Source organism: Aethalodelphis obliquidens, unplaced genomic scaffold (genome assembly GCF_003676395.1).
Source record: "Aethalodelphis obliquidens isolate GAN/ISIS:26980383/991018 unplaced genomic scaffold, ASM367639v1 scaffold46, whole genome shotgun sequence".
Taxonomy (NCBI): Eukaryota; Metazoa; Chordata; class Mammalia; order Artiodactyla; family Delphinidae; genus Aethalodelphis; species Aethalodelphis obliquidens.
In genome coordinates this window covers 10280455-10299561 of record NW_020837990.1, presented here as the reverse complement: position 1 = coordinate 10299561, position 19107 = coordinate 10280455, and the positions used below count along the sequence as shown (strand labels likewise).

At 38.8% G+C, this 19107-nt stretch overlaps 1 protein-coding gene across 1 annotated transcript in view; it reads right to left on the bottom strand.

Annotated features, from left to right (window-relative positions):
- Positions 1 to 5084: 5084 nt before the first annotated feature.
- ZW10 (zw10 kinetochore protein) overlaps positions 5085 to 19107 on the bottom strand; it is a 32384-nt gene continuing 18361 nt past the window's right edge. The window contains exons 9-16 of the mRNA XM_027082273.1: positions 18300 to 18482; positions 15361 to 15599; positions 13252 to 13323; positions 11031 to 11200; positions 10063 to 10193; positions 9378 to 9509; positions 8401 to 8603; positions 5085 to 5692 (exon numbers count right to left, since the gene is read on the bottom strand). Of these exons, the coding sequence (XP_026938074.1) occupies positions 5572 to 5692; positions 8401 to 8603; positions 9378 to 9509; positions 10063 to 10193; positions 11031 to 11200; positions 13252 to 13323; positions 15361 to 15599; positions 18300 to 18482 (1251 nt within the window). The 3' untranslated portion in view covers positions 5085 to 5571. The remainder of the gene's footprint in view (positions 5693 to 8400; positions 8604 to 9377; positions 9510 to 10062; positions 10194 to 11030; positions 11201 to 13251; positions 13324 to 15360; positions 15600 to 18299; positions 18483 to 19107) is intronic.

Sequence of the window (19107 nt, the reverse complement as noted above, 5' to 3'; positions counted from 1 at the left end):
TAGAAAAAGAAAACCTGGATTTTAAATGAGTTCACAGTTCTACACTCAGGGGAATTATATCTCACGGGACTTAGAAACTTCAGATGTAATCACAAATCCAAGTTACATAGTCCTTGAGATGAGCAAGTGTCCCAGTTTTCAAAAAGGGGGCAAAAGACCTACTGCTACTTCAGACCAATGCGATTAAAGTTAATATTACAAAAGAAAAGATTACTAAATTGATAGAGGGTGAACAAGAAGTCCTAATTTTTTAGTTTTGAATAATAATAATGTAGATATGGATATGGCAAACAAACTAGAGTATGCATTTAGGAACAGAACTTAGTACGGAAAGTAAGTGAAATTTGTAACAAAGTTAATCTGACATACTTAATGCTATGCATAATTTTTATCATGCTGCATGGTAATCAAGCATAAATGGAGCCCTTCATGCACATGAAAATAATTAATATTCTTTTGAGGCAGCATTTCTAAAGTCAGAGAGTGGGGTTGGGAAACAGAAGCCAGCCAGCAGCTGCTCCACTCCCGACACCACTCCACCCAGACACCCCTTAGGGAAGGCGGTTGCTCTGCCTTAAACCAAGGCAGTCCCAGACTCCAGCCAACACCCAATAGCTGGCGCTGGGTCGCCATGTCTACTGGGATTCTCTGTGAGAGGAACCCAGGAGAATCTGATTCTAAGGGGGCAGGAGATATCCTTTCTGATGAAACCATCAGTAAGAGGAATCCTTTCCTGGGCAACTTTTTTTTTTTTAAAGAAGATGTTGGGGGTAGTAGTTTAGTAATTTATTTATTTTTGCTGTGTTGGGTCTTCGTTTCTGTGTGAGGGCTTTCTCTAGTTGCAGCGAGCGGGGGCCACTCTTCATCGCGGTGCGCGGGCCTCTGACTATCGCAGCCTCTCTTGTTGCGGAGCACAGGCTCCAGACGCACAGGCTCAGTAGTTGTGGCTCACGGACCTAGTTGCTCTGCGGCATGTGGGATCCCCCCAGACCAGGGCTCGAACCCGTGTCCCCTGCATTGGCAGGCAGATTCTCAACCACTGCGCCACCAGGGAAGCCCCCTGGGCAACTGATGAACACCCAGAAACCATGGGATTGGGTTAGCTGGAGCAAGTGGCTGAGCAGAGGGAAGGAGGATGCAAAGGGGAAGTGGTAGTGAGTCAGCTGTCAACTGCATTTAAGATGTTTGTTATTTGATACCCAGTGTTCAGGGGATGGGAGTGGAGTGGATACAGGCTGAGCCTGAGTGGGGAACTGAGGTTGGGGAAAAAGGGAGGGAGGCGGGCAGCTAGAGGACAACTCCTGCCGGCAGAGGAGAGGGGGGATGACAGGAGCTGAAAGAGAGATGGAAAAAGAGAAAGCTTCGCAAGAAACAACATTCACACTTTTCACAGGAATGAGCCCTGGGTTTAAAATGATATGCTGTCTGGCATTTGCTTCAACAATTCAGTGTGTGTTTGCAGGAGCAATGGGGTGGGGGTGACCGGGGGGCACAGATGAAACAAGATTGGCTGTATGACCACAATTGCTGAAGATGGGTGGTGGGTACCTAGGGGTTCACCACGCTATTTTCTCTTCTTTTATACATTTCCTTTTTTTTTTTTTCTAAGCTACTAGTTTCCCATCTGACTCAGAGTAAAAAAAAACCAAAATCCTTCTAATGGCCTACACAATCTTGCCCCCTCCTCTCCTGTTATATCTCTCACCACCTTTCCTCCTCCTCTCTCCCTCATTCTCTGCTATTCCTTCACCAGACACACTCCTCCCACCTTAGCGCTTTGCAAGGGCTGGTCTCTCTGCTCAGAGTTGTCTGCACCCAGACATCCACATGGCTTACCCACTGTCTCGAGGAGGTGTCCTCTGACCATCCCATTCAGAATGTCAGCTCACTCCCCTTTCCTCCAGCCCTGGAATTCCAGAGGAGTTCAGATTTATCACCCTATGTTTATTTTTTCCATACACTTAAAATCTTCAGACATACTATCTAATTTACTTACTTCATGTTTATTATCTGTCTTTAGCACCAGAATTTAAATCACCAGAGAAAAATAATTTTTGTGGGTTTTTTTTTGGGGGGGGGTGTTGAGTGACTGGAACAATGCCTGGCACTCAGTAAATGTAAGTAGAATAAACGTAGGAAGTTTTAGAACCACTTACAAAGCTGAGACAAGGCAGGGAGAAGGTGTCTTCGGCCCTGGTACTAGTGCCTACTTCAACAGCAGGAGTAGCTAAGACCCATCCACTCCCGCCTCGCTCTCTCGCACTACGCAAGAAATCTGGGGCACCCGATTGCTGAGGAGTGCAGAACTTATACATAGCTCCTCAGAATCATTGCCCTCCTCCCCAGACTTGAGGCAGAGATTTCATAACATGGTTTTGAGACATCTAAGCCTAGCTCCAGTTATGTCACGTGACATCACAAACTTCTCAACCAAACTCCTCATGACAAGGAGAGGAATATCTGTCTAAACCGTATAATTGAAAAACTTCTCAAAATTGGGGCTTTGTAACTTTCAGGAAACTTTAGGCTTTAGCTAAATGCCTATTTTTAGGAGGAAGTTATCACAAAACCAATGTTCAAAATCAGTTCCATGATTAGGAAGAACGTGGGCATCAAAACCCAATTTAAAAAGGCTACTTTGTGCCAAGACTTTTTATATGGGAGGCAATTTCCAAAAGCCTTATTCCTTCCTGAATTTACAGCTACCTCCTTCACTAAGAAGTCACTCCTATACATGCCTTCATTTCTCCGTGGCACAAACTAGCTGTGGAGCTTGGGCAAACTACTCCTTTGGGCCAGTTTTCTGATAACAAAAACACCCCCAGAGGATGTGTGTGTACCTCTCAGAACTTTCAGAAGATAGACATAATCTTCGGAAATCAAATAAACAACAGAATGAAACCCCACAAAAGGCTGGGAGGCGTTGCCTTAAGTGATAGCATGAGTATTGGCAGGCATGGGAAGAGGATTATCCGTATCCTTTTTAACAATGTTATTAATCAAAGAAAATACTGTTTGATCTATTCACAAGTGATTGTTCAGTGATATGTCACCGTTTATAATATAGATGCATGCAGAGCCTGGATGACCCTCCTGGGCTGATCAAGGCCAGAATGTAAGCCCAGGGTAAAATGGACAGGCTCCCTGCTTCCATTTCCACAGACTAGGCCTAGATGCCTTGTGCTGCTCCCAGGCCTGAGGAAAGATGCCATCTGGAGGATCCCCATTTCAGAGAGAAATCCAGTGCAAAACTGACCACGAATGGGTCTCCAACAATTCAGGATCCATAATGTAACAGCAGCCACTATTAAGTCACCTAAGGGATTTAGGTTCTTTTTAACAAAAACTCTCCTTTTTACTAATATCTTGGGGACCCTTTCTGGAATTTCATTTCCCAGTCATTTGTATAGTTCTGGGTGTAATTTGGGAAGAGGTTTCTTTCCGTTGGCCTACAGATCCACTGAATGAGTCAAGCCTCGTAAGTTTCCCTTACTCACATAATCCGCACGCTCTTTCTAGAGGAAGCAGGCTCCCCTCCTGGTCCATCTCAGGTTCCCTATCTGAATAGGTACCTTCAAGGTCCCTGTAAGAGCTGCCAGACCCAACTCCCATGTTGCTAAGCCAGATGGCTCGTCCCTAACCAGAACGAATATCCACTTAACCACCAGCTGTCAATTGCCTTGGCCAGGGAAGAGGATGGAGTCTGCCCACTCTGTGTGCCATGACATACACACTATTCATCAGAGGAAGGAGTCCCGAGGGATGGGGTCTACAGGGCCTCAGAAGAACTATGATGCAGTTTTCTGTGCTAATGGGGGAAGGAAGGGAAGGAGAGAGGAGTGTGCTTTCCAGTTACAAGAGATCCCACCCCCCAATTGCTCTACCTGTCAAGCAACAGGAATAGCTTCTATGAACAAAAGAAATACGCTATGTGTGCAACAGTCCTGCAAGGCATTTAGTTCAGTTCTGTTCTTAGTTCCCCATCCCCTCAATTGCTGAAAAAAGAATGCTAGCTGAAATGGTGTGGATTTTCCAAAACAGGTATTTTCTTCACCTGTGCAAATAGTCCCTTCCCCCTCTCAAGAAAGACAACTACTTTGTTCTCAAAAAACTAAAGTTGGTTCAGGCAAGTCTTTTTTCTGTGCGTTCTCATAGTAGGATATGCTGAGTATAGACAGAGAGGTTGTCACTAACCACAGCTGAGTTCTCTTATAAAAAGAAACCAATCTTCTTTCTAATTCTTTCTTCTATGACCCCTAAATTGGTAAAAGAAAAACTAAGCAACCAGAATGTAGGGGCTGAGCTCAAACTAAGAACAAGAAGGTGAAGGCAGAATGTGTGCCAGGGATCAGGGGTTGAAGCCTAAGGAAGCAGGCTCACTGTACTGAAAACATCCTCCAGACAGCATCTCCTCCAAGGCACACAAAGATCGATCGCACTCTTTACCTCTTTTCACAAGCGGAATTCCACATTTCAGGGTGAAGAGAGACAATCCAGAGTCCTACTGAGAATAATTTTAATAGAATATAAACCTCCAATGGCTGCAAAGAATTAAAAACACAGAAAGTTGAGCTGAAGGATTACCCACATCCACCAAATAAAAGATTAGGCTACCAAACCCAGAGTTAGCATCTCATGGCACATACATACCAAAGGAACACTGAAATTTTAAAGCTCTGCCATTTGATAAGGTACAGAAACAGTGGAATTTGAGAAGACAAAAAAAAAAAAAAACAACCAATAAAATAGAATTTAGTCCGGGAATTCCCTGGCAGTCCAGTGGTTAGGACTCCTTGCTTTCACTGCTGAGGGCCCGGGGTTCAATCCCTGGTAGGAGAACTAAGATCCTGCAAGCCACGTGGCTCAGCCAGAAAAAATATATAATTTAGTAGAAATAGCAAAAAGTGCCAAAACTTTATACTGAAAGAAATGTTAAATTATCAGATAGTGTCATGAAGAAAGACGGTAAGTCATTGAGTCCTCTGTGAGGATCATAAATGTTGATAAAAAAGAATGGCATGAAAGATAGGAAAACTTGATGGTCTCTTTTGTCGAAGTTCCCATGTTATTAAAGACACTCACCCTTAACTCTGAAAAGCATTATTTATTGGAAAGAAATATTGAAGGAAGTCTTCTTAATTCCTGCAAGACCAATTTATGGTTCCCTTGCCCTCCAAAATATATCTCCCATCTCTCACAAATTCTTTATCCTGACTCTTGGAATGACCTGGATTCCTTGATCCAAGGCCAGGGCTTATATTTTCAATGGACACAGTTCCCAGAGGGCCCTGGAAGCAACATGAAACAATGTCACCCTACAGTTTCTTATTAAGGGAGGGTGGCTAAAAAGTCAACAAATTGAGGTGCTTCATTTGACATCTGATCCTAACAACCAGTTCTTCAACAAAGCCTCATACAGGCCAGGAGGTAAGGCGTTCTTAGGTGAAATCAAACTTCCATGATATATCAGTTCACCAAAACCAACGGGTGATTCCAAGAAGTCTTTAAAGACTAATTACGCCAAGAAAGGAATCCACCTGCTCAAGAAATGGCTTTCTCAGGAAGATGGAGCTATTTAATCTTGGCAAGGGCAGCTGCTCTTCTTTCTGTGTTCTGGAACAAGGCACGAATTAAAGCTTTTACTTCACTGGAAGAGAACGCAGCTGCCAAGGGCCCTTTTCCATCTGCCCACCTGCAAAATGAAAAACACAATTTCTATTTCCTATTAAGTATAAGCCAGATTTTTAAATTGCGTATTTGATCCCAAGAGTGTATTTGTTTAAAATGGAAATAAAACAAATTCTGGCATTCTTCCCCTTCTTTACGAATCTACCAGTCAGTATCTTTGACATCTTCTACTTCTTGGCTGCATTTTGGTAACAGCATAGACAGACAAAGAGACCAAGTTAGGAAGATAAAACTGTTCTCCCTCATTCTATACTCACTAAGCCCGTTTGAACTTGACAATTATGACCACATCCTCACATGGTTATACAGAGTAATGGGATCTGTAACTACTTTAAAAAGTGAGCCACAGGCAACACATTTTAACTGACAAAGGATAAGTATAAAAAATACATATGAAATCACAAACAACCCCGTAGAATAAAGGGTAAAAAATATGAATAGCTCAGAGCTACAGAGAACAAACCAGTGGTTACCAGTGGGGAGACGGAAGCGGGGAGGGGGAATTTAGAGGTAGGGGACTAAGAGGTACAAACTATTGTGTATAAAATAAGCCTCAAGGCTATATTGTACAACAGGAAATATAGCCAATAACAACTATAAAGAGAGTATAACCTTGAAAAATTGTGAATCACTATATTGTATACCTGTAACTTAATAATATTGTGCATCAACTATACTTCAAAAAGAAAAACACACAGAGTCCCAATATAAAAAAAATGTAAACAGGCATTTTACAATAGAAGAAAAATGATCACTAAAAAGATGCTCAATGTCATTAGAATTTAGGGAAATACAAATTAAAATGACAACGAGCTACCATTTCATAGCAACTAGACTAGCAAAAATTTTAAAGTCTGATAATACCAAATACTGGTGAAAATGTGAAGCAACAGGATAAACCATGAAATGTGCATCTATAAAATAAATAAGTCACAGGCAGGGATGTAACATACACATGAGGAATATAGTCAATAATATTGTAACAAGTTTGGTGATGGATGGTAACTGATCTTACTGCTGTGATCTTTTCATAATGTATAAAAATATCAAATCACTATGTTGTACACCTGAAACGAATATAATATTGTATGTTAATTATAACTCAGTTTTTTAAAAAACTATGAAATATTTATATAATGGAATATGATACAGCAGTGAAAATGAACTGCAGCTACAGATACCTTCACGAAAGAATTTTCTGAACAAAAGAAGCAAGTTATAGAAGACTCCATTTAGGGATATGTGCAAATGTGGTAAAACTATAAAGAAAAGCAAGGAGATAAATAACACAAAATTCAAGATAGTGGTTACCCCTCTGGCAAGGACGATTTGGAAAAGGGTACATAAGGGTCTTCAAAGGTAGTGGTAATATTTTTAAGCTGAGCAATAGGTACATGAACATTTATTTCACTCTTTCTTTAAACTGTGAATATATGTTATATATACTGTACTCTTTCACATGTATATTTTATAATTTTTAAATGTTTAAACTACACAACTGGAGATAGTTACCTTGGTAAAAAAATTTTCTCAATTAGTTATTATCCTTATATTTACTGAAATCTCTAGGACGAAAAAAAATCTTCCTAGGCAGAAGAAAAGAAGCTGAGACATATCAGTATTGTAATTTTTCTCATAACGAAGAATTAACGATCATTCTTGGGTTGCAAGAAGGCCCTTTAACAGCCGAAAGAAAAATTCTTATCTGCTGCCCTCTGGAGTCTTACCTGAAGACATAACTCACTAAGGACTTGTAAATAACAAATGAATAAATCAAATTTTATACTAAATGTAGTTAGAGGTATTTTGATGTGATTTTTTTTTTCAAGCAAAAAAATCTCATTTACCTTGTTTTAGAATGGATAGTATTTGCTGGGAACAACTCAGACACATCTAGGACAACTAGTCTAATGTAATTGGGCATCTATAATAAACCAAGCCAAAGTAGATAGACAAGTAGCTATAGGGATGGATATGGACCTTAATGCCTACTCAGTGAGTTCCCTATACAAGGTATGCATGCTTGTTAAAAATATACCAAGACAATAATAAAAGCGTCCAAGGATGTATAACTAGCCCACATCTATCCAGTTTTTGCATAGTATTAATGACCTTCACACACTCAGTATGATACGACATAGCATACAATTACAGAGCACAGCAACATTAACTGATGGTATTGAGAGAAAACATCATCTACTATATTTAAGAAAATATGAATCCTTTCTACGTGTGTGGTGCTGAATCTCTAAAACTACTTTACTCCCTGTAGAAAAACTGCTGGTCAATCAAACAATGGTTTGATGCTGAATATTCTTACAGATAAAAGTCACTTCTCTGTTAACATATCAAAGCCAATCTTAAAATGCATCCACTGTTGATTAAAATGGGCAAGAATTTCCATCCAGGTGTCAGATGGTTGTACTCCTTGTAAGTGCAAGAAGTACAAGATCACACGTACAGCATGACAAAACAACATGCTCAAGACCAAAATAATAGAAACAAGAAGTCTTTACGCTATCAAATATGAGAAAATGGTCATGAGATCCACACTATGATAGACCATGCAAAGGCCCCACCTACTGCTACTCAATATGAAACTTTCCTGAGTAATATTAATAAGAAACAGAGAGAAGCACTGCTCTCAATGGCACTAATACTCTTTTATAGCTGTGAAGAGATATATAAATCCTATAGAAGGATTTTACCCACCGATCCCCAATTTCTTGCAGGCTGGCTTGTAACATTATCATCAATTCTTTGAATGGCATCCATTTTGGCACATAGACCGGAACCTCTTCTTGATACTTCTTGTTCTTGTTTTCTTCAGACAGAGGTGCAAATACTTGAGGTCCTTCATCCATCACTGTTTTGCATAAGGAATACAATCTATCACCATCTTCAGTAGAGATGTCCTGATTTTGCACAAAGGGAACACAACAGAACAGAATTGGGCCAGCTTAGCAGTAAGTAAAAAGCAGACCTTTGGTGTATACTATTCAGGGGGTCAGCCACAGCAAGATGTTTTCCAACCAATTTAGCACACCTTACTAGACACTAGATTTCATCAGTTCTGACAATACTCCTAAAGCTAGAATGACACAAAATATGTTTCAACAGATTGTCGGTAATTTAGTTTGCCTGCATGAAAAAATCCATTTCTCCAACAGAATGTGGTGCAGTTTGCTGCAAAGCAGGGAGTGTTATCACAAGGGTTTAGCCTATCTATACTTTAGAGGTATCAGCTGGCAGAGTCCAGGCAACTTTCCTGTAGGATCACACATGTGTGTTGGTAAAGTGGTACCTGCACAAGGCTGCATTTCACTTTACTAAATTATTTAGTTCACGTACATGTTAAGTATATATGACTTCACACTTTACATTTTGGGAGCACTGCCCCATTTCCAACTTCCTCATTCATAATTTACACAGATGCTAGATGGAGAAGCAGCATAACCCTGCTTTCTTATACAGGTATGAAAGATAGAGATTAGCAAGTCTCCAGCAAAACAGAATTAAGATAAAAGTGAAAAAAATAACAGTATAATGAGTTAGACATGACACATGAACAATTTCTTCTACCATCTGTGTTGACTAAAGATGAGACTTCAACATCACTTCCTTAGGAAAGTGACAATCTGGAACAAGAACTGCATCTCAAGTCTGGTGAGGCATCTAATGGCCCTTACCTCTAGGGCAGTGATTCTGCCAATGATCTCAGAAATTGTTGTACTGAGTAAAGTCCCCATAGCCTTGCAATATATGTTCACTGGCAGGACATCCTGCCACACAATTCCAAGTCTCTTTAGTTGGTGCAGTACCTGTCAGAAGAATACAGATATTTACATGGAAGAGAGATTGTTACAACTCACATTTTTCTAGATTTACATTTATTGTGTGTGTGTGTGTGTGTGTGAGAAGAAGTGTTACATGACGGTGAGGTAAAGTAATCAAGAACATGTGCTTCTTGAATACTTCACCCTAGTGATATCTCTGCTAGATGAAAAACTGACTTATTCTGAGGATGGGAAAACTAGTAAAAAGATAAGTCACTTAGGAGAGAGAGGCATTTTTCTGAGATGAAAGCTAGTATTTCAAATTTCCCAAACCTAAGTTCATGGGTTAAATACTTGCTATGACAGACTTATTATTCCCATCACTAGTGGCTTGATGGGAAGATAGCTTCCTGTTGACTTGGTGGGGTAGGGGAAGGGAAAGATCGTACACAAGACTGTAAAAGGTAGCCACATTTTCCAATGGGAGTTCTGGGGAATGAACTGAGCTACCTGTTACATACTCTTTGCTGCTTAAAAAACAAGGTGGGGGAGCATCTAAAGGAAGAGTACAAATTCCAGAGGGAACAACAGCCCCCACCTGTCGGACTGCTTTACTTGCTGCAGAGTAATTGTCCTCATCGTCCATGTTTGAAAAGTTTCTAGCACTTGATAATCTTTCCAGAAGTTCTCCTTTCTGTGCCCGCATTTGGGCCAAAAAACACTCTGTCCCTATAATAAGAAAAGAGAATAAAGAATTCTAAAAGTTGTTCAATTACACAATGCAAAACCAGGGTGGAAGAGGAGAGACAAGCATGAACTGAATATCTGATTCTGCCTATTTGAAAACAACTGCTTGTTAGATAACATCATAAGGTTGCCCTAAGGTTACTAGAAACATCACTGCTAATACATTAGCCGGTCCCTCCAAGCCCACCCTCAGGATAGTAAGTCTTTTCCAACAGTTTGTCCAGAGTCAGATAAGAAAAACTGCTTGTACAGTAGAAGTAACTGCTTATTTTTCTGATATATCTACACCACCTAAGGGAAAAGTCAGGAATTGAAAAGCTAAGCAAATCATATAGATTCTCTGCTTTTCTTAGGCTATCATTATTGACTTACCCCACATTTCTTTTGATTTTTAATAATCAGAAGTAAAGCTAAAGGAGGTAGAAGAGAAGGGAGCTAGTTTGAGGTTTTGCAAAAGAATAAGCACTGTCATTAGTGAGCTCTTACCAACAATGTTAACAGAATTGTCACACTACATCTTAGTATGTGTCACTCTACTGACATAACTCTGATTTGGTGAATTCACTGCACACCAGAAATGCAGTCTGGAACACTAATGTACCATGAAATCACGTCATGAAAAAGTAATGCTTTCAAAAGACTGCATTCACTTTTTAAAACTAAGTAACTGGGAACACCTGCAAATTAAATGCCCTCCCACTTTCCAATACAGCTCAGGACCACCACCTAATTTCTAACTGCTGCATTCGTAAATTACAAAGATACTAGTCTGATAAGCTGCATTATCAATATGCTTCCTAAATTTAAAGCATCAGTTACCAAGTCTCCTGAAGCCAGGTACAAGATCCACAAAAGTAGTAGTGCCATCACACAGAATGGGGGCAAGACGCAATCTGAACTGATGCCCGAGGGTCAGCAAGTGGTGAGCGATATACATACAGTTGTTGAGGTGAATGGCAGCCAACTGGGGCAGTTTTTGAAGGTTCTCCCTAGGTCAGGAGGAAGCGTAGGAAAAGAAAGAAATCTCCTGTTATTGAAGTTGGGGTTGATGAAGTTACTCTTTTAATGTATTTCTAGGTGTTAATCATTGTCTACTGTATAAATGCTGTACCTAACAAGGCATAACCTCAGCACGCCCACTCAGTCACTGAGGTTGTTCTGCCTGCATGGGACCTTATCCTTTAAAACTATCCTAGTGATTAACAAAAAACAACAAGGGAATCAAGATGTTACCTGTGTCAACTCTTTATACTAGAAACCTGGCATAGCTGTACGTAATAATTCCCTTGAAATCTAACACTGATAAGTCTGTGGAAATGTTTGCTTCCCCTTTCTCCAAATCCCCATTTCATTTGTACAATGAAGCACTCAACTATTTTTTAATTCACTAGTTTTCAAAGCTGGCTACAGATTAGGGTCACCTGAGAAATTTTAATATAGAGACGCTTAGACTTCACCCCAAACAAATTAAATCACAACCTCTGAGTGAAGCCAGGGCATTTATATGTTTTAAAATCTTCCCATGTGATTTTAAATTTTCATAAAAGATTGAAAATCACTGCTCTAATTCTTCTGCACATATTGGTCTACCTACCCAGCTTGGGAAGAGATCTTGTCTTATACCTCTGCTACATATCCACTAGCAGCCATTCAATTAATACTTCCTAGTTTGCTGATTCAATGTCAGGCTAGAATATATAAAATTGGAAACTAACAATCTTCAGACAGTTGTCCTCACTTTGGGCTACACATCAGAATCATTGTAGGGCTTTAAAAAACAGAGATATGTTTAATCTTAAACCATACCTATAAATCAAAAATCTCTAGGGGTAGGGCCTAAGCATATATATTCTTCAAGGTCCATAAAAGAGTCTAAACTACTGCCAAAGCTGTGAACGCTAATCTAGAACGGTGGTTCTCAAAGTGTGGTCCCCTGACAAGCAACATCAGCATCACCTGGAAATCTGTTAAAAATTCTAGGCTTTACCCCAGCCCTACTGATCAGACACCTCAGGCATGGGACCCCGCATCTGTAGTTTAACAAGGTTTCCTGGTGATTCTGATACACACTGAAGTTTATAAACCACTGGTCTAGCATAAAGTTCCCAGATCATACAATGCGGAAAAAGAGGCAAATCTAACTCCACACCAGTGTGAAAAATGTTTCTAAGCATGAAAACCCCTAAGCCAACTGTCTCTGAATCCCCAAGGATGTGGCTATTAACTGACCCGAAGATGTTTTTTTTCCTTTACCTAAGTAGAAAGTGAAATAAAAGTTTTAAGCCACAGCAAAGAGAATACAAATAAAAATAATGTTTACAATAAATAAGCTTTTAGAATAAAAACAATAACTGGCCCTACTTAAAAACATCTCAATCTGAACTAAAAAGTACTACAAACAATAAACTGATTTTTTTCTTTGAAACCAGAGTCCTTGACTAAGGAATAGCTTTGTTGACATATTTATTTAAAACATTTGTAAAAGGTATCCAAAACACTTAATTTGGATAACAGAGAGAACTCCTGGAGACTTAAAGTTATGAGTAACTTCTGAGATTAATATTAAGAGAAACCTTAAAAAGCCAAGACATTAGGTAAATACAGCTTAAGATTGCTAAGAGCGGCTGATCGACAGTTAAATAGCAATCTCTTGTGGTATTCAGTCTGCAAAGCTATGAATGCCAAGGGAAAATGTGGGATGTTTACTGGATAGCAATATGGAGTCATGGATGACCTTTTGTTTTGTAACCAAATAAAGTGAGGCAGTTCTGCAAGCACCTACCATCAGTAACAGGGTAAAGTCCTTTTGAGTCTTTAAATCTGTGTCACCTACTATACTGCAAGATTATAGTACCCTTATTAATTTATTAATAAATGACCCATGTCCTTTAAACATGTAATGTAAATGTTTACTGCATTTCATTGTGAATTTTAGTAACCAATTATCTTTGGTGGGAATATAAAATTACTGGTTTTAACCTGACTCACAAACATTTTAGACCTACAATATTACACAGAAGTCAGACACAGTGGCACATACTTGTGATATGTTGGTACAACATCATGGAACAAATGGAAGATATTCCTCACTGAGTAGAAAAGTTGAACAGCACTAAAAGGAAAACACAGTTTCAACAGAAATGCAGAAGGATATATTGGCAATGAGAAAAAAAATTCAAACTCAGTGCACCTGAAGGGAGAGTCAGCAGCAAAAACTACAGCTGGAGAGAACAGATGCCTTGGTCACTGCTGAGAACACCATTCCTCTAGATGGCATAGATTCTCAGCAGTTATTCACTAAATAGACTACAGGTCTAAAAACCTGGACCCATTAATAATATTAAGAATAGCAGCATTCAACCCAAAGCCTCTTTTCCATTTGTCAGTTTGTGTTCTGCCAGTACCCAGAGTACCCCTTCAGTGACAAATGGAGCTAAGCCTCGAGCAAATGTCACCTCCTCACTGACACACTGTGCAAAGGGCAAGGTATCAATAAAGGCACTCACTGGTGCTGTCGGAACCAGCCTGCCTTTCAGCCTCCACCTTCCCTCCTTCTCACCCCAATGCAAGGAGATGAATCAACATTTCTAGGACAGAATCCAACCTCAAGTTTTCTTGCCCTTTAAATCTGGTCTTAGAACACCAAAGATCATTATTAAAAAGCACTTAGGAAGAGCAAATATAAGGTTTGTGTAGCTTACTTCTACATAAGAATATTTTAAATTATGTACCTTGAATACATCACAGGAATTCCACAAATAACTTTTAAAAATTAGTCATGATCACTATACCCCGAAACACTGTTACAACTTGATTACTATGATACCGGACTAGATTATTTCATGTGTTGCTGTTTGAAGTTTGATAATAGGAAAAGTGAGTTGTTGTAATGTAGTTGTGTTTTTGTTTATCCTGTTGAAACTATTTTTTTGGTGGGAAGAATGTCCATAGACATTCAGTATACAAAAATATTGTTTGGTATTCTCTTAGGAAAAATTGCCTTGCATCCCTAACTTCTGGTCTGGTACGTTTCAGGTGAATGCCATGTAATGAAACAGTCACTCCTATATTATTCTGCCAAAGGAGTGCATAATTCCTTTTACATGTATTTTTCTTCCTACTTAGATTTAAAACTGGATGGACTTGTGAATATAATGATTCATTCAAGTCAAGGAAGTATCTTAGTGAACATGTTCTTTCTAGAGCAGAATGAAATAAAGGGGTTAGTTTGTACATGGAGATAAAAACTGAAACTCCAGAAGCCCATCGGAAGACACAATTTAAGTCAAGCCCTAACTGAAACTGTTTTCTATATGAGGATGAAAAGTAAAAATACTACTACACACAGATTCAAACTAAAGAGGCTTTTTAAAATCTGCTCTATAATCAATTTGAGCTACTGGCTACCATTTTCTCCTCAATTTATAAAGTTTAGGAGTATGGGAAGAGCCTACTAAACAAAAAGAGATTCAGTACAAATGTGCAAGTATATGGATTGAGTTTGGGTACCTTGAATACAATATTGATTAGGAGAAAGCTTCTTGAAAGGGAGAAATCAGAACTTTGGTGCATTCCATTCTTTTCCTTCTACCTTTGGCTACCCAATAAACTATTATTGCTTTAAAATTAACATTTAAAATGTAAATTAATTAGGGCCTAGATTTCAAAAGGTAAAATGGATGTTAAGCTAAAGGGCCAGAGCATGCTGAAACAGATGGTACAACTATCACTAAGACCACCACCACCAATACTGATAAACATCTGAGTATCAATTATTTCCCAGGTAGCATTCTAAGTTCTTCACAAGCACTTTCGCATGTAATATCACTGAAGTCAAATAAAGTTAAAAGTAAACAAAAATTAAAGGGCTTTTTGTTAAAAAGTGATTAACAATTTTTAATGTCAAACCCATTTGTCTATCCATACAATGCTTTTATTGCTCATACCCTGTTGTAAGATTGTATGTTATTGTAAATAAAGGTTAATTGTTAATACATACATGTGTACTATACTTTTCTCAAGGGAAAAAAATATTAACTAATAAGATAAGAAAACCCAAAGAATTCCAGTTAATTTTCTTAATAAATGTCTAGTTTAGATATACATTTAACCAAGTCATTGCCATTTCCAGAGGACTCAGAACTCGTACCATTGATCACTGCTAGTTGTTGCCTCCAGTAAAGTCTGATAGGCGAGTTCCATTAATTTCTTCACAGATTCACTGATGCGGCATGTGGGCAAAGAAAAGGAATGTTGGTCCAACGTATTTTCAGGCTCTAAATTCATCACTTCGTTGTACTGGGTTGTGGACACTTTCTGTACTTGTAGTTTGTCACCCTCAGCAGGACTAGGTAAATCTGGCACACTTATCTTAGAAGCAGGAGTAATCTAAGGGTCAAATACAGAAACAAAGAAAATGCACTGTCCTCAGAATAATCCAAATGCAAGCATACAGTGAGGAATAAGATACCAGTTGCTTCCATGATGATTAAGCTGTGGATCTACAGAATAATTAAAAGATTTGAGTAAACATGGCAGTACTTTAATGACTACTCAATCTTGGGTGAAAGCACGTCATAAGAAATAAGCAATCCCTTTACTGTGCCATTCTTCTAGTTCTTCTGTGCACTCTCACTCTTGGTGGAAACAGCAAAGCTGTGAAACTGGCCTAAGATTTTAGGTAAATGAAAGGACCTTCAAAAATCCTCTTTCTCAGATGAGACTATTAGATTAACACACACCAGTATGACTTGTGTTCCACTGTCATTAAACAAATTATTTCCCACCAGAAACACGTGTTGGCTTACTCAAAGAAACAACACATTCAGGCTAGCTTATACTGCTCTTAAAAACAAAATTCCAAACAAAAACCAAAAAAGCTTCCCTAACATTTATACAGAATGAAAATTCCCAGACTTGGTCAAGACTAAAGGAAAGAACACTAGGCTTCTAGTTTGGAAACATCAGTGATATTTTCTACCCTAACTTTTAACAAAGTCATTTAACCTCTCTTGAACTCAATTTTCTCATTGTAATATGAAGAAACTGCACTACAATAATGGTTTTCAAACCTTGCTTCTCGAAGATGCCTCAGGGACCAATAAAAGGAGAGATTAAGCAGGTGGAAGCAGCAGGTTCCTACTGCAAGAAGAGCAGCTCTGCTCTGCACATACTGGACCTCTATGGAAAATTTCTGACAGAAGAAGCTCCAATTCTAATAAAAATGTTTAAGTCATGAGACTTGCCATCTGTAAAATGGTATAATAATGTCTACTTCATAGGGCTGTTAATGACATTTAAATGAGAATACAAACATCACAACTGGGAGAGGTGCTACTGGCATCTAGTGGGTAGAGATTAGGGATGCTACTAAACATCCTACAGGACAGGCCCCCAGAGCAAAGAATTATCTGGCCGCAAATGTCAACAGTGGCACTGCTGAGAAACTCTGATCTAGAGGAAGCTACATCATTAGGATTTGGGTACTTGGGGGGAAAATACAGTCTTATAAAATGTCAGAACTAGTTGAATAGGGAGTTCAGAGATTATCTAGTTCAATTCTGTCATATTACAGAAGAGGAAAATGAGGTCCAACAAGGTTAAAAGATTTAGCCCAGAGCCACAAAGTGATCCAGTAACAATCCTATTTATAACAAGGAGTTATAACAGAGTTAATGGGATATATATTAATTCATTTACCAAATATTTACTAAGTACATAGCAGTATGCACCAGGTATTTTCTTGATGCTACAGATACAACAGTAAACCAAACAGTAAAGAACAAAACAAACAGGAAAAAGAAAAACCAACCCTGCCCTCATAGAGCTTATTTTCTAGAGGGGAAAAACAATAAATAATTCATATAGACTATTTAATGATAATAAGTGGTATGAAGAAAAATAAAGCAAGGAAAGAGTACAGGAGATAGCGGGAAGTCACAATCTTAAAAGAGTGGTCAGGAAAGGGAGCACGTCGGCGGTAATATCCCAAGCAGAGGGAAAAAGAGGTTCAAAAGTCCTGCAGCCGAGTCGGCCTGGCAAATGAGCAGAGTGACTGAAGAGGAATGCAACAGGAGATGGAGTCAGAGAGGCAACAAGGGGACAGTTCACAGGAGGCCGTGCAGGCCACTGCAAGGCTACTGGGTCTTTCTCTGAATGAGACGGGAAGCCACTGGATTCTGTGCACAAGAGCGACATAAGTGATATTCATGTGAAAAACACCTGCAGCCCAGTTCCCGGTACTGAGTGCATTTCGGCTCCCTTAACCACCCAAGATTACATCAAAATGTGCTAAGATCTGTGCACCTCAAATGGCTAATTTAATATTTTACTGAAGTGGACACTATAACAGGGTACCTAGCCCCAGGAAAACGGGGGATGACAGAAAGGACAGAGGGAGGAAGAGCGCAGTCCTCTCAGCGATAACAGATAAATGGCTGAGGAATTTTCTATTAAGGGATTACTTTAGTGTATGTCTTCTTTTAATCTAAGTAACACCTTACATTTGTCAAATATTATTTTATATATGTAAGATGTTAAAAAAAATACACAGAATTATTTAAGGTCAAAGGAGTAAATTACCCTCAATGCAAATTAATTTGTCCACGGATTTTACAGGTAATTGTTTATACTATACAAAGATCACATCTTTTTGTTTGTTTTTATTAACTTCAAAACTAGCACCTCTATTAGCGTAAGCAATAAAGTCAACATTTCACAACAGGATATAATCTCTGGATATAACAATACCTGTCACGAAACTGTGTACTAAAAATTCAAGTGATAAAGTTGAGAAAACTCTATAGGTTGATATACTCTCTGATTTCAACAACAGTAATCTATTACATTCACGTAGACTTTTTAAATTTATACAATGCTTTTATGTGCATTATCTCATCTGGACCCCACAATACCCTATAAAAGACGTAGGAATTAGGACCCCTTTAAAGATGAGAAAACTAATGTTTAAGAAGATTAATAACTCGCCTCAATGAGCTCAGCAACTGTCAGTGCTCTTCCACTCTATCATAATCATCTCAAAAATGAGCTGCTTCCTAATACAAGGTAACACCCTGTAACCCCCAATACCTTCACAGTGTTGTGAATTTCAGAGGTCATTAGGTTTCTAGCTGCCACAATCACATCCTGACACTTCTTGTTAGCAAAATGAGAATTGATGTTACGGGCATATTTCAGCAAATCTGTAGTATTTCCTTTTAGAAACCTCATCTCCTTTAAGGCATTTTCAAATTCTTCAGTGGACTGTATGATCTGAGAAAGAAACGCAAGAGAAAAAAAAGTAAAAGAATCAAATACATATGTTCCTTTCCAATATTAAAATTTCAAATCCAATGTATAGGAAAGAACAAGGACCAGCTGGTCATTTAAGTTTTAGAAAAGACCATCAGTTACTAGGTATAAAAATATTATTCATTTTTTCTAGCCTTAAATTCATTAGGAAGAGCATCTTCATTAGAAGTTTTTGACTCTGCTTAGTAAAGGTGCAAACATTTTTAAATAAATAGACAGTAAGTCCCCCCTTATCCTCGGCTTCAGTTACCCACAGTCAACCATGGTCTGAAAATATTAAATGGAAAATTCTAGAAACAAACAATTCCTAAGTTTTAAACTGTGTGCTGTTCTGAGTAGCATGATGAAATATTGCGCCGTCCCGCTCTGTCTTGCCCAGGATAGGAATCATCCTTTTGTCCAGCATATCCATGCTATATACACTACCTGCCCATTAGTATAGGAAAAAACATAGGACATATGTGGTTCAGTACTATCCACAGGTTCAGGCCTTCGCTGGGGGAACTGGAACGTAGCCCCAGAGATAAAGGGGGACTGCTGTGCTTACTGTAGTGTTTGAGGAAACACTAAAAAGAAGCCAAAAAGT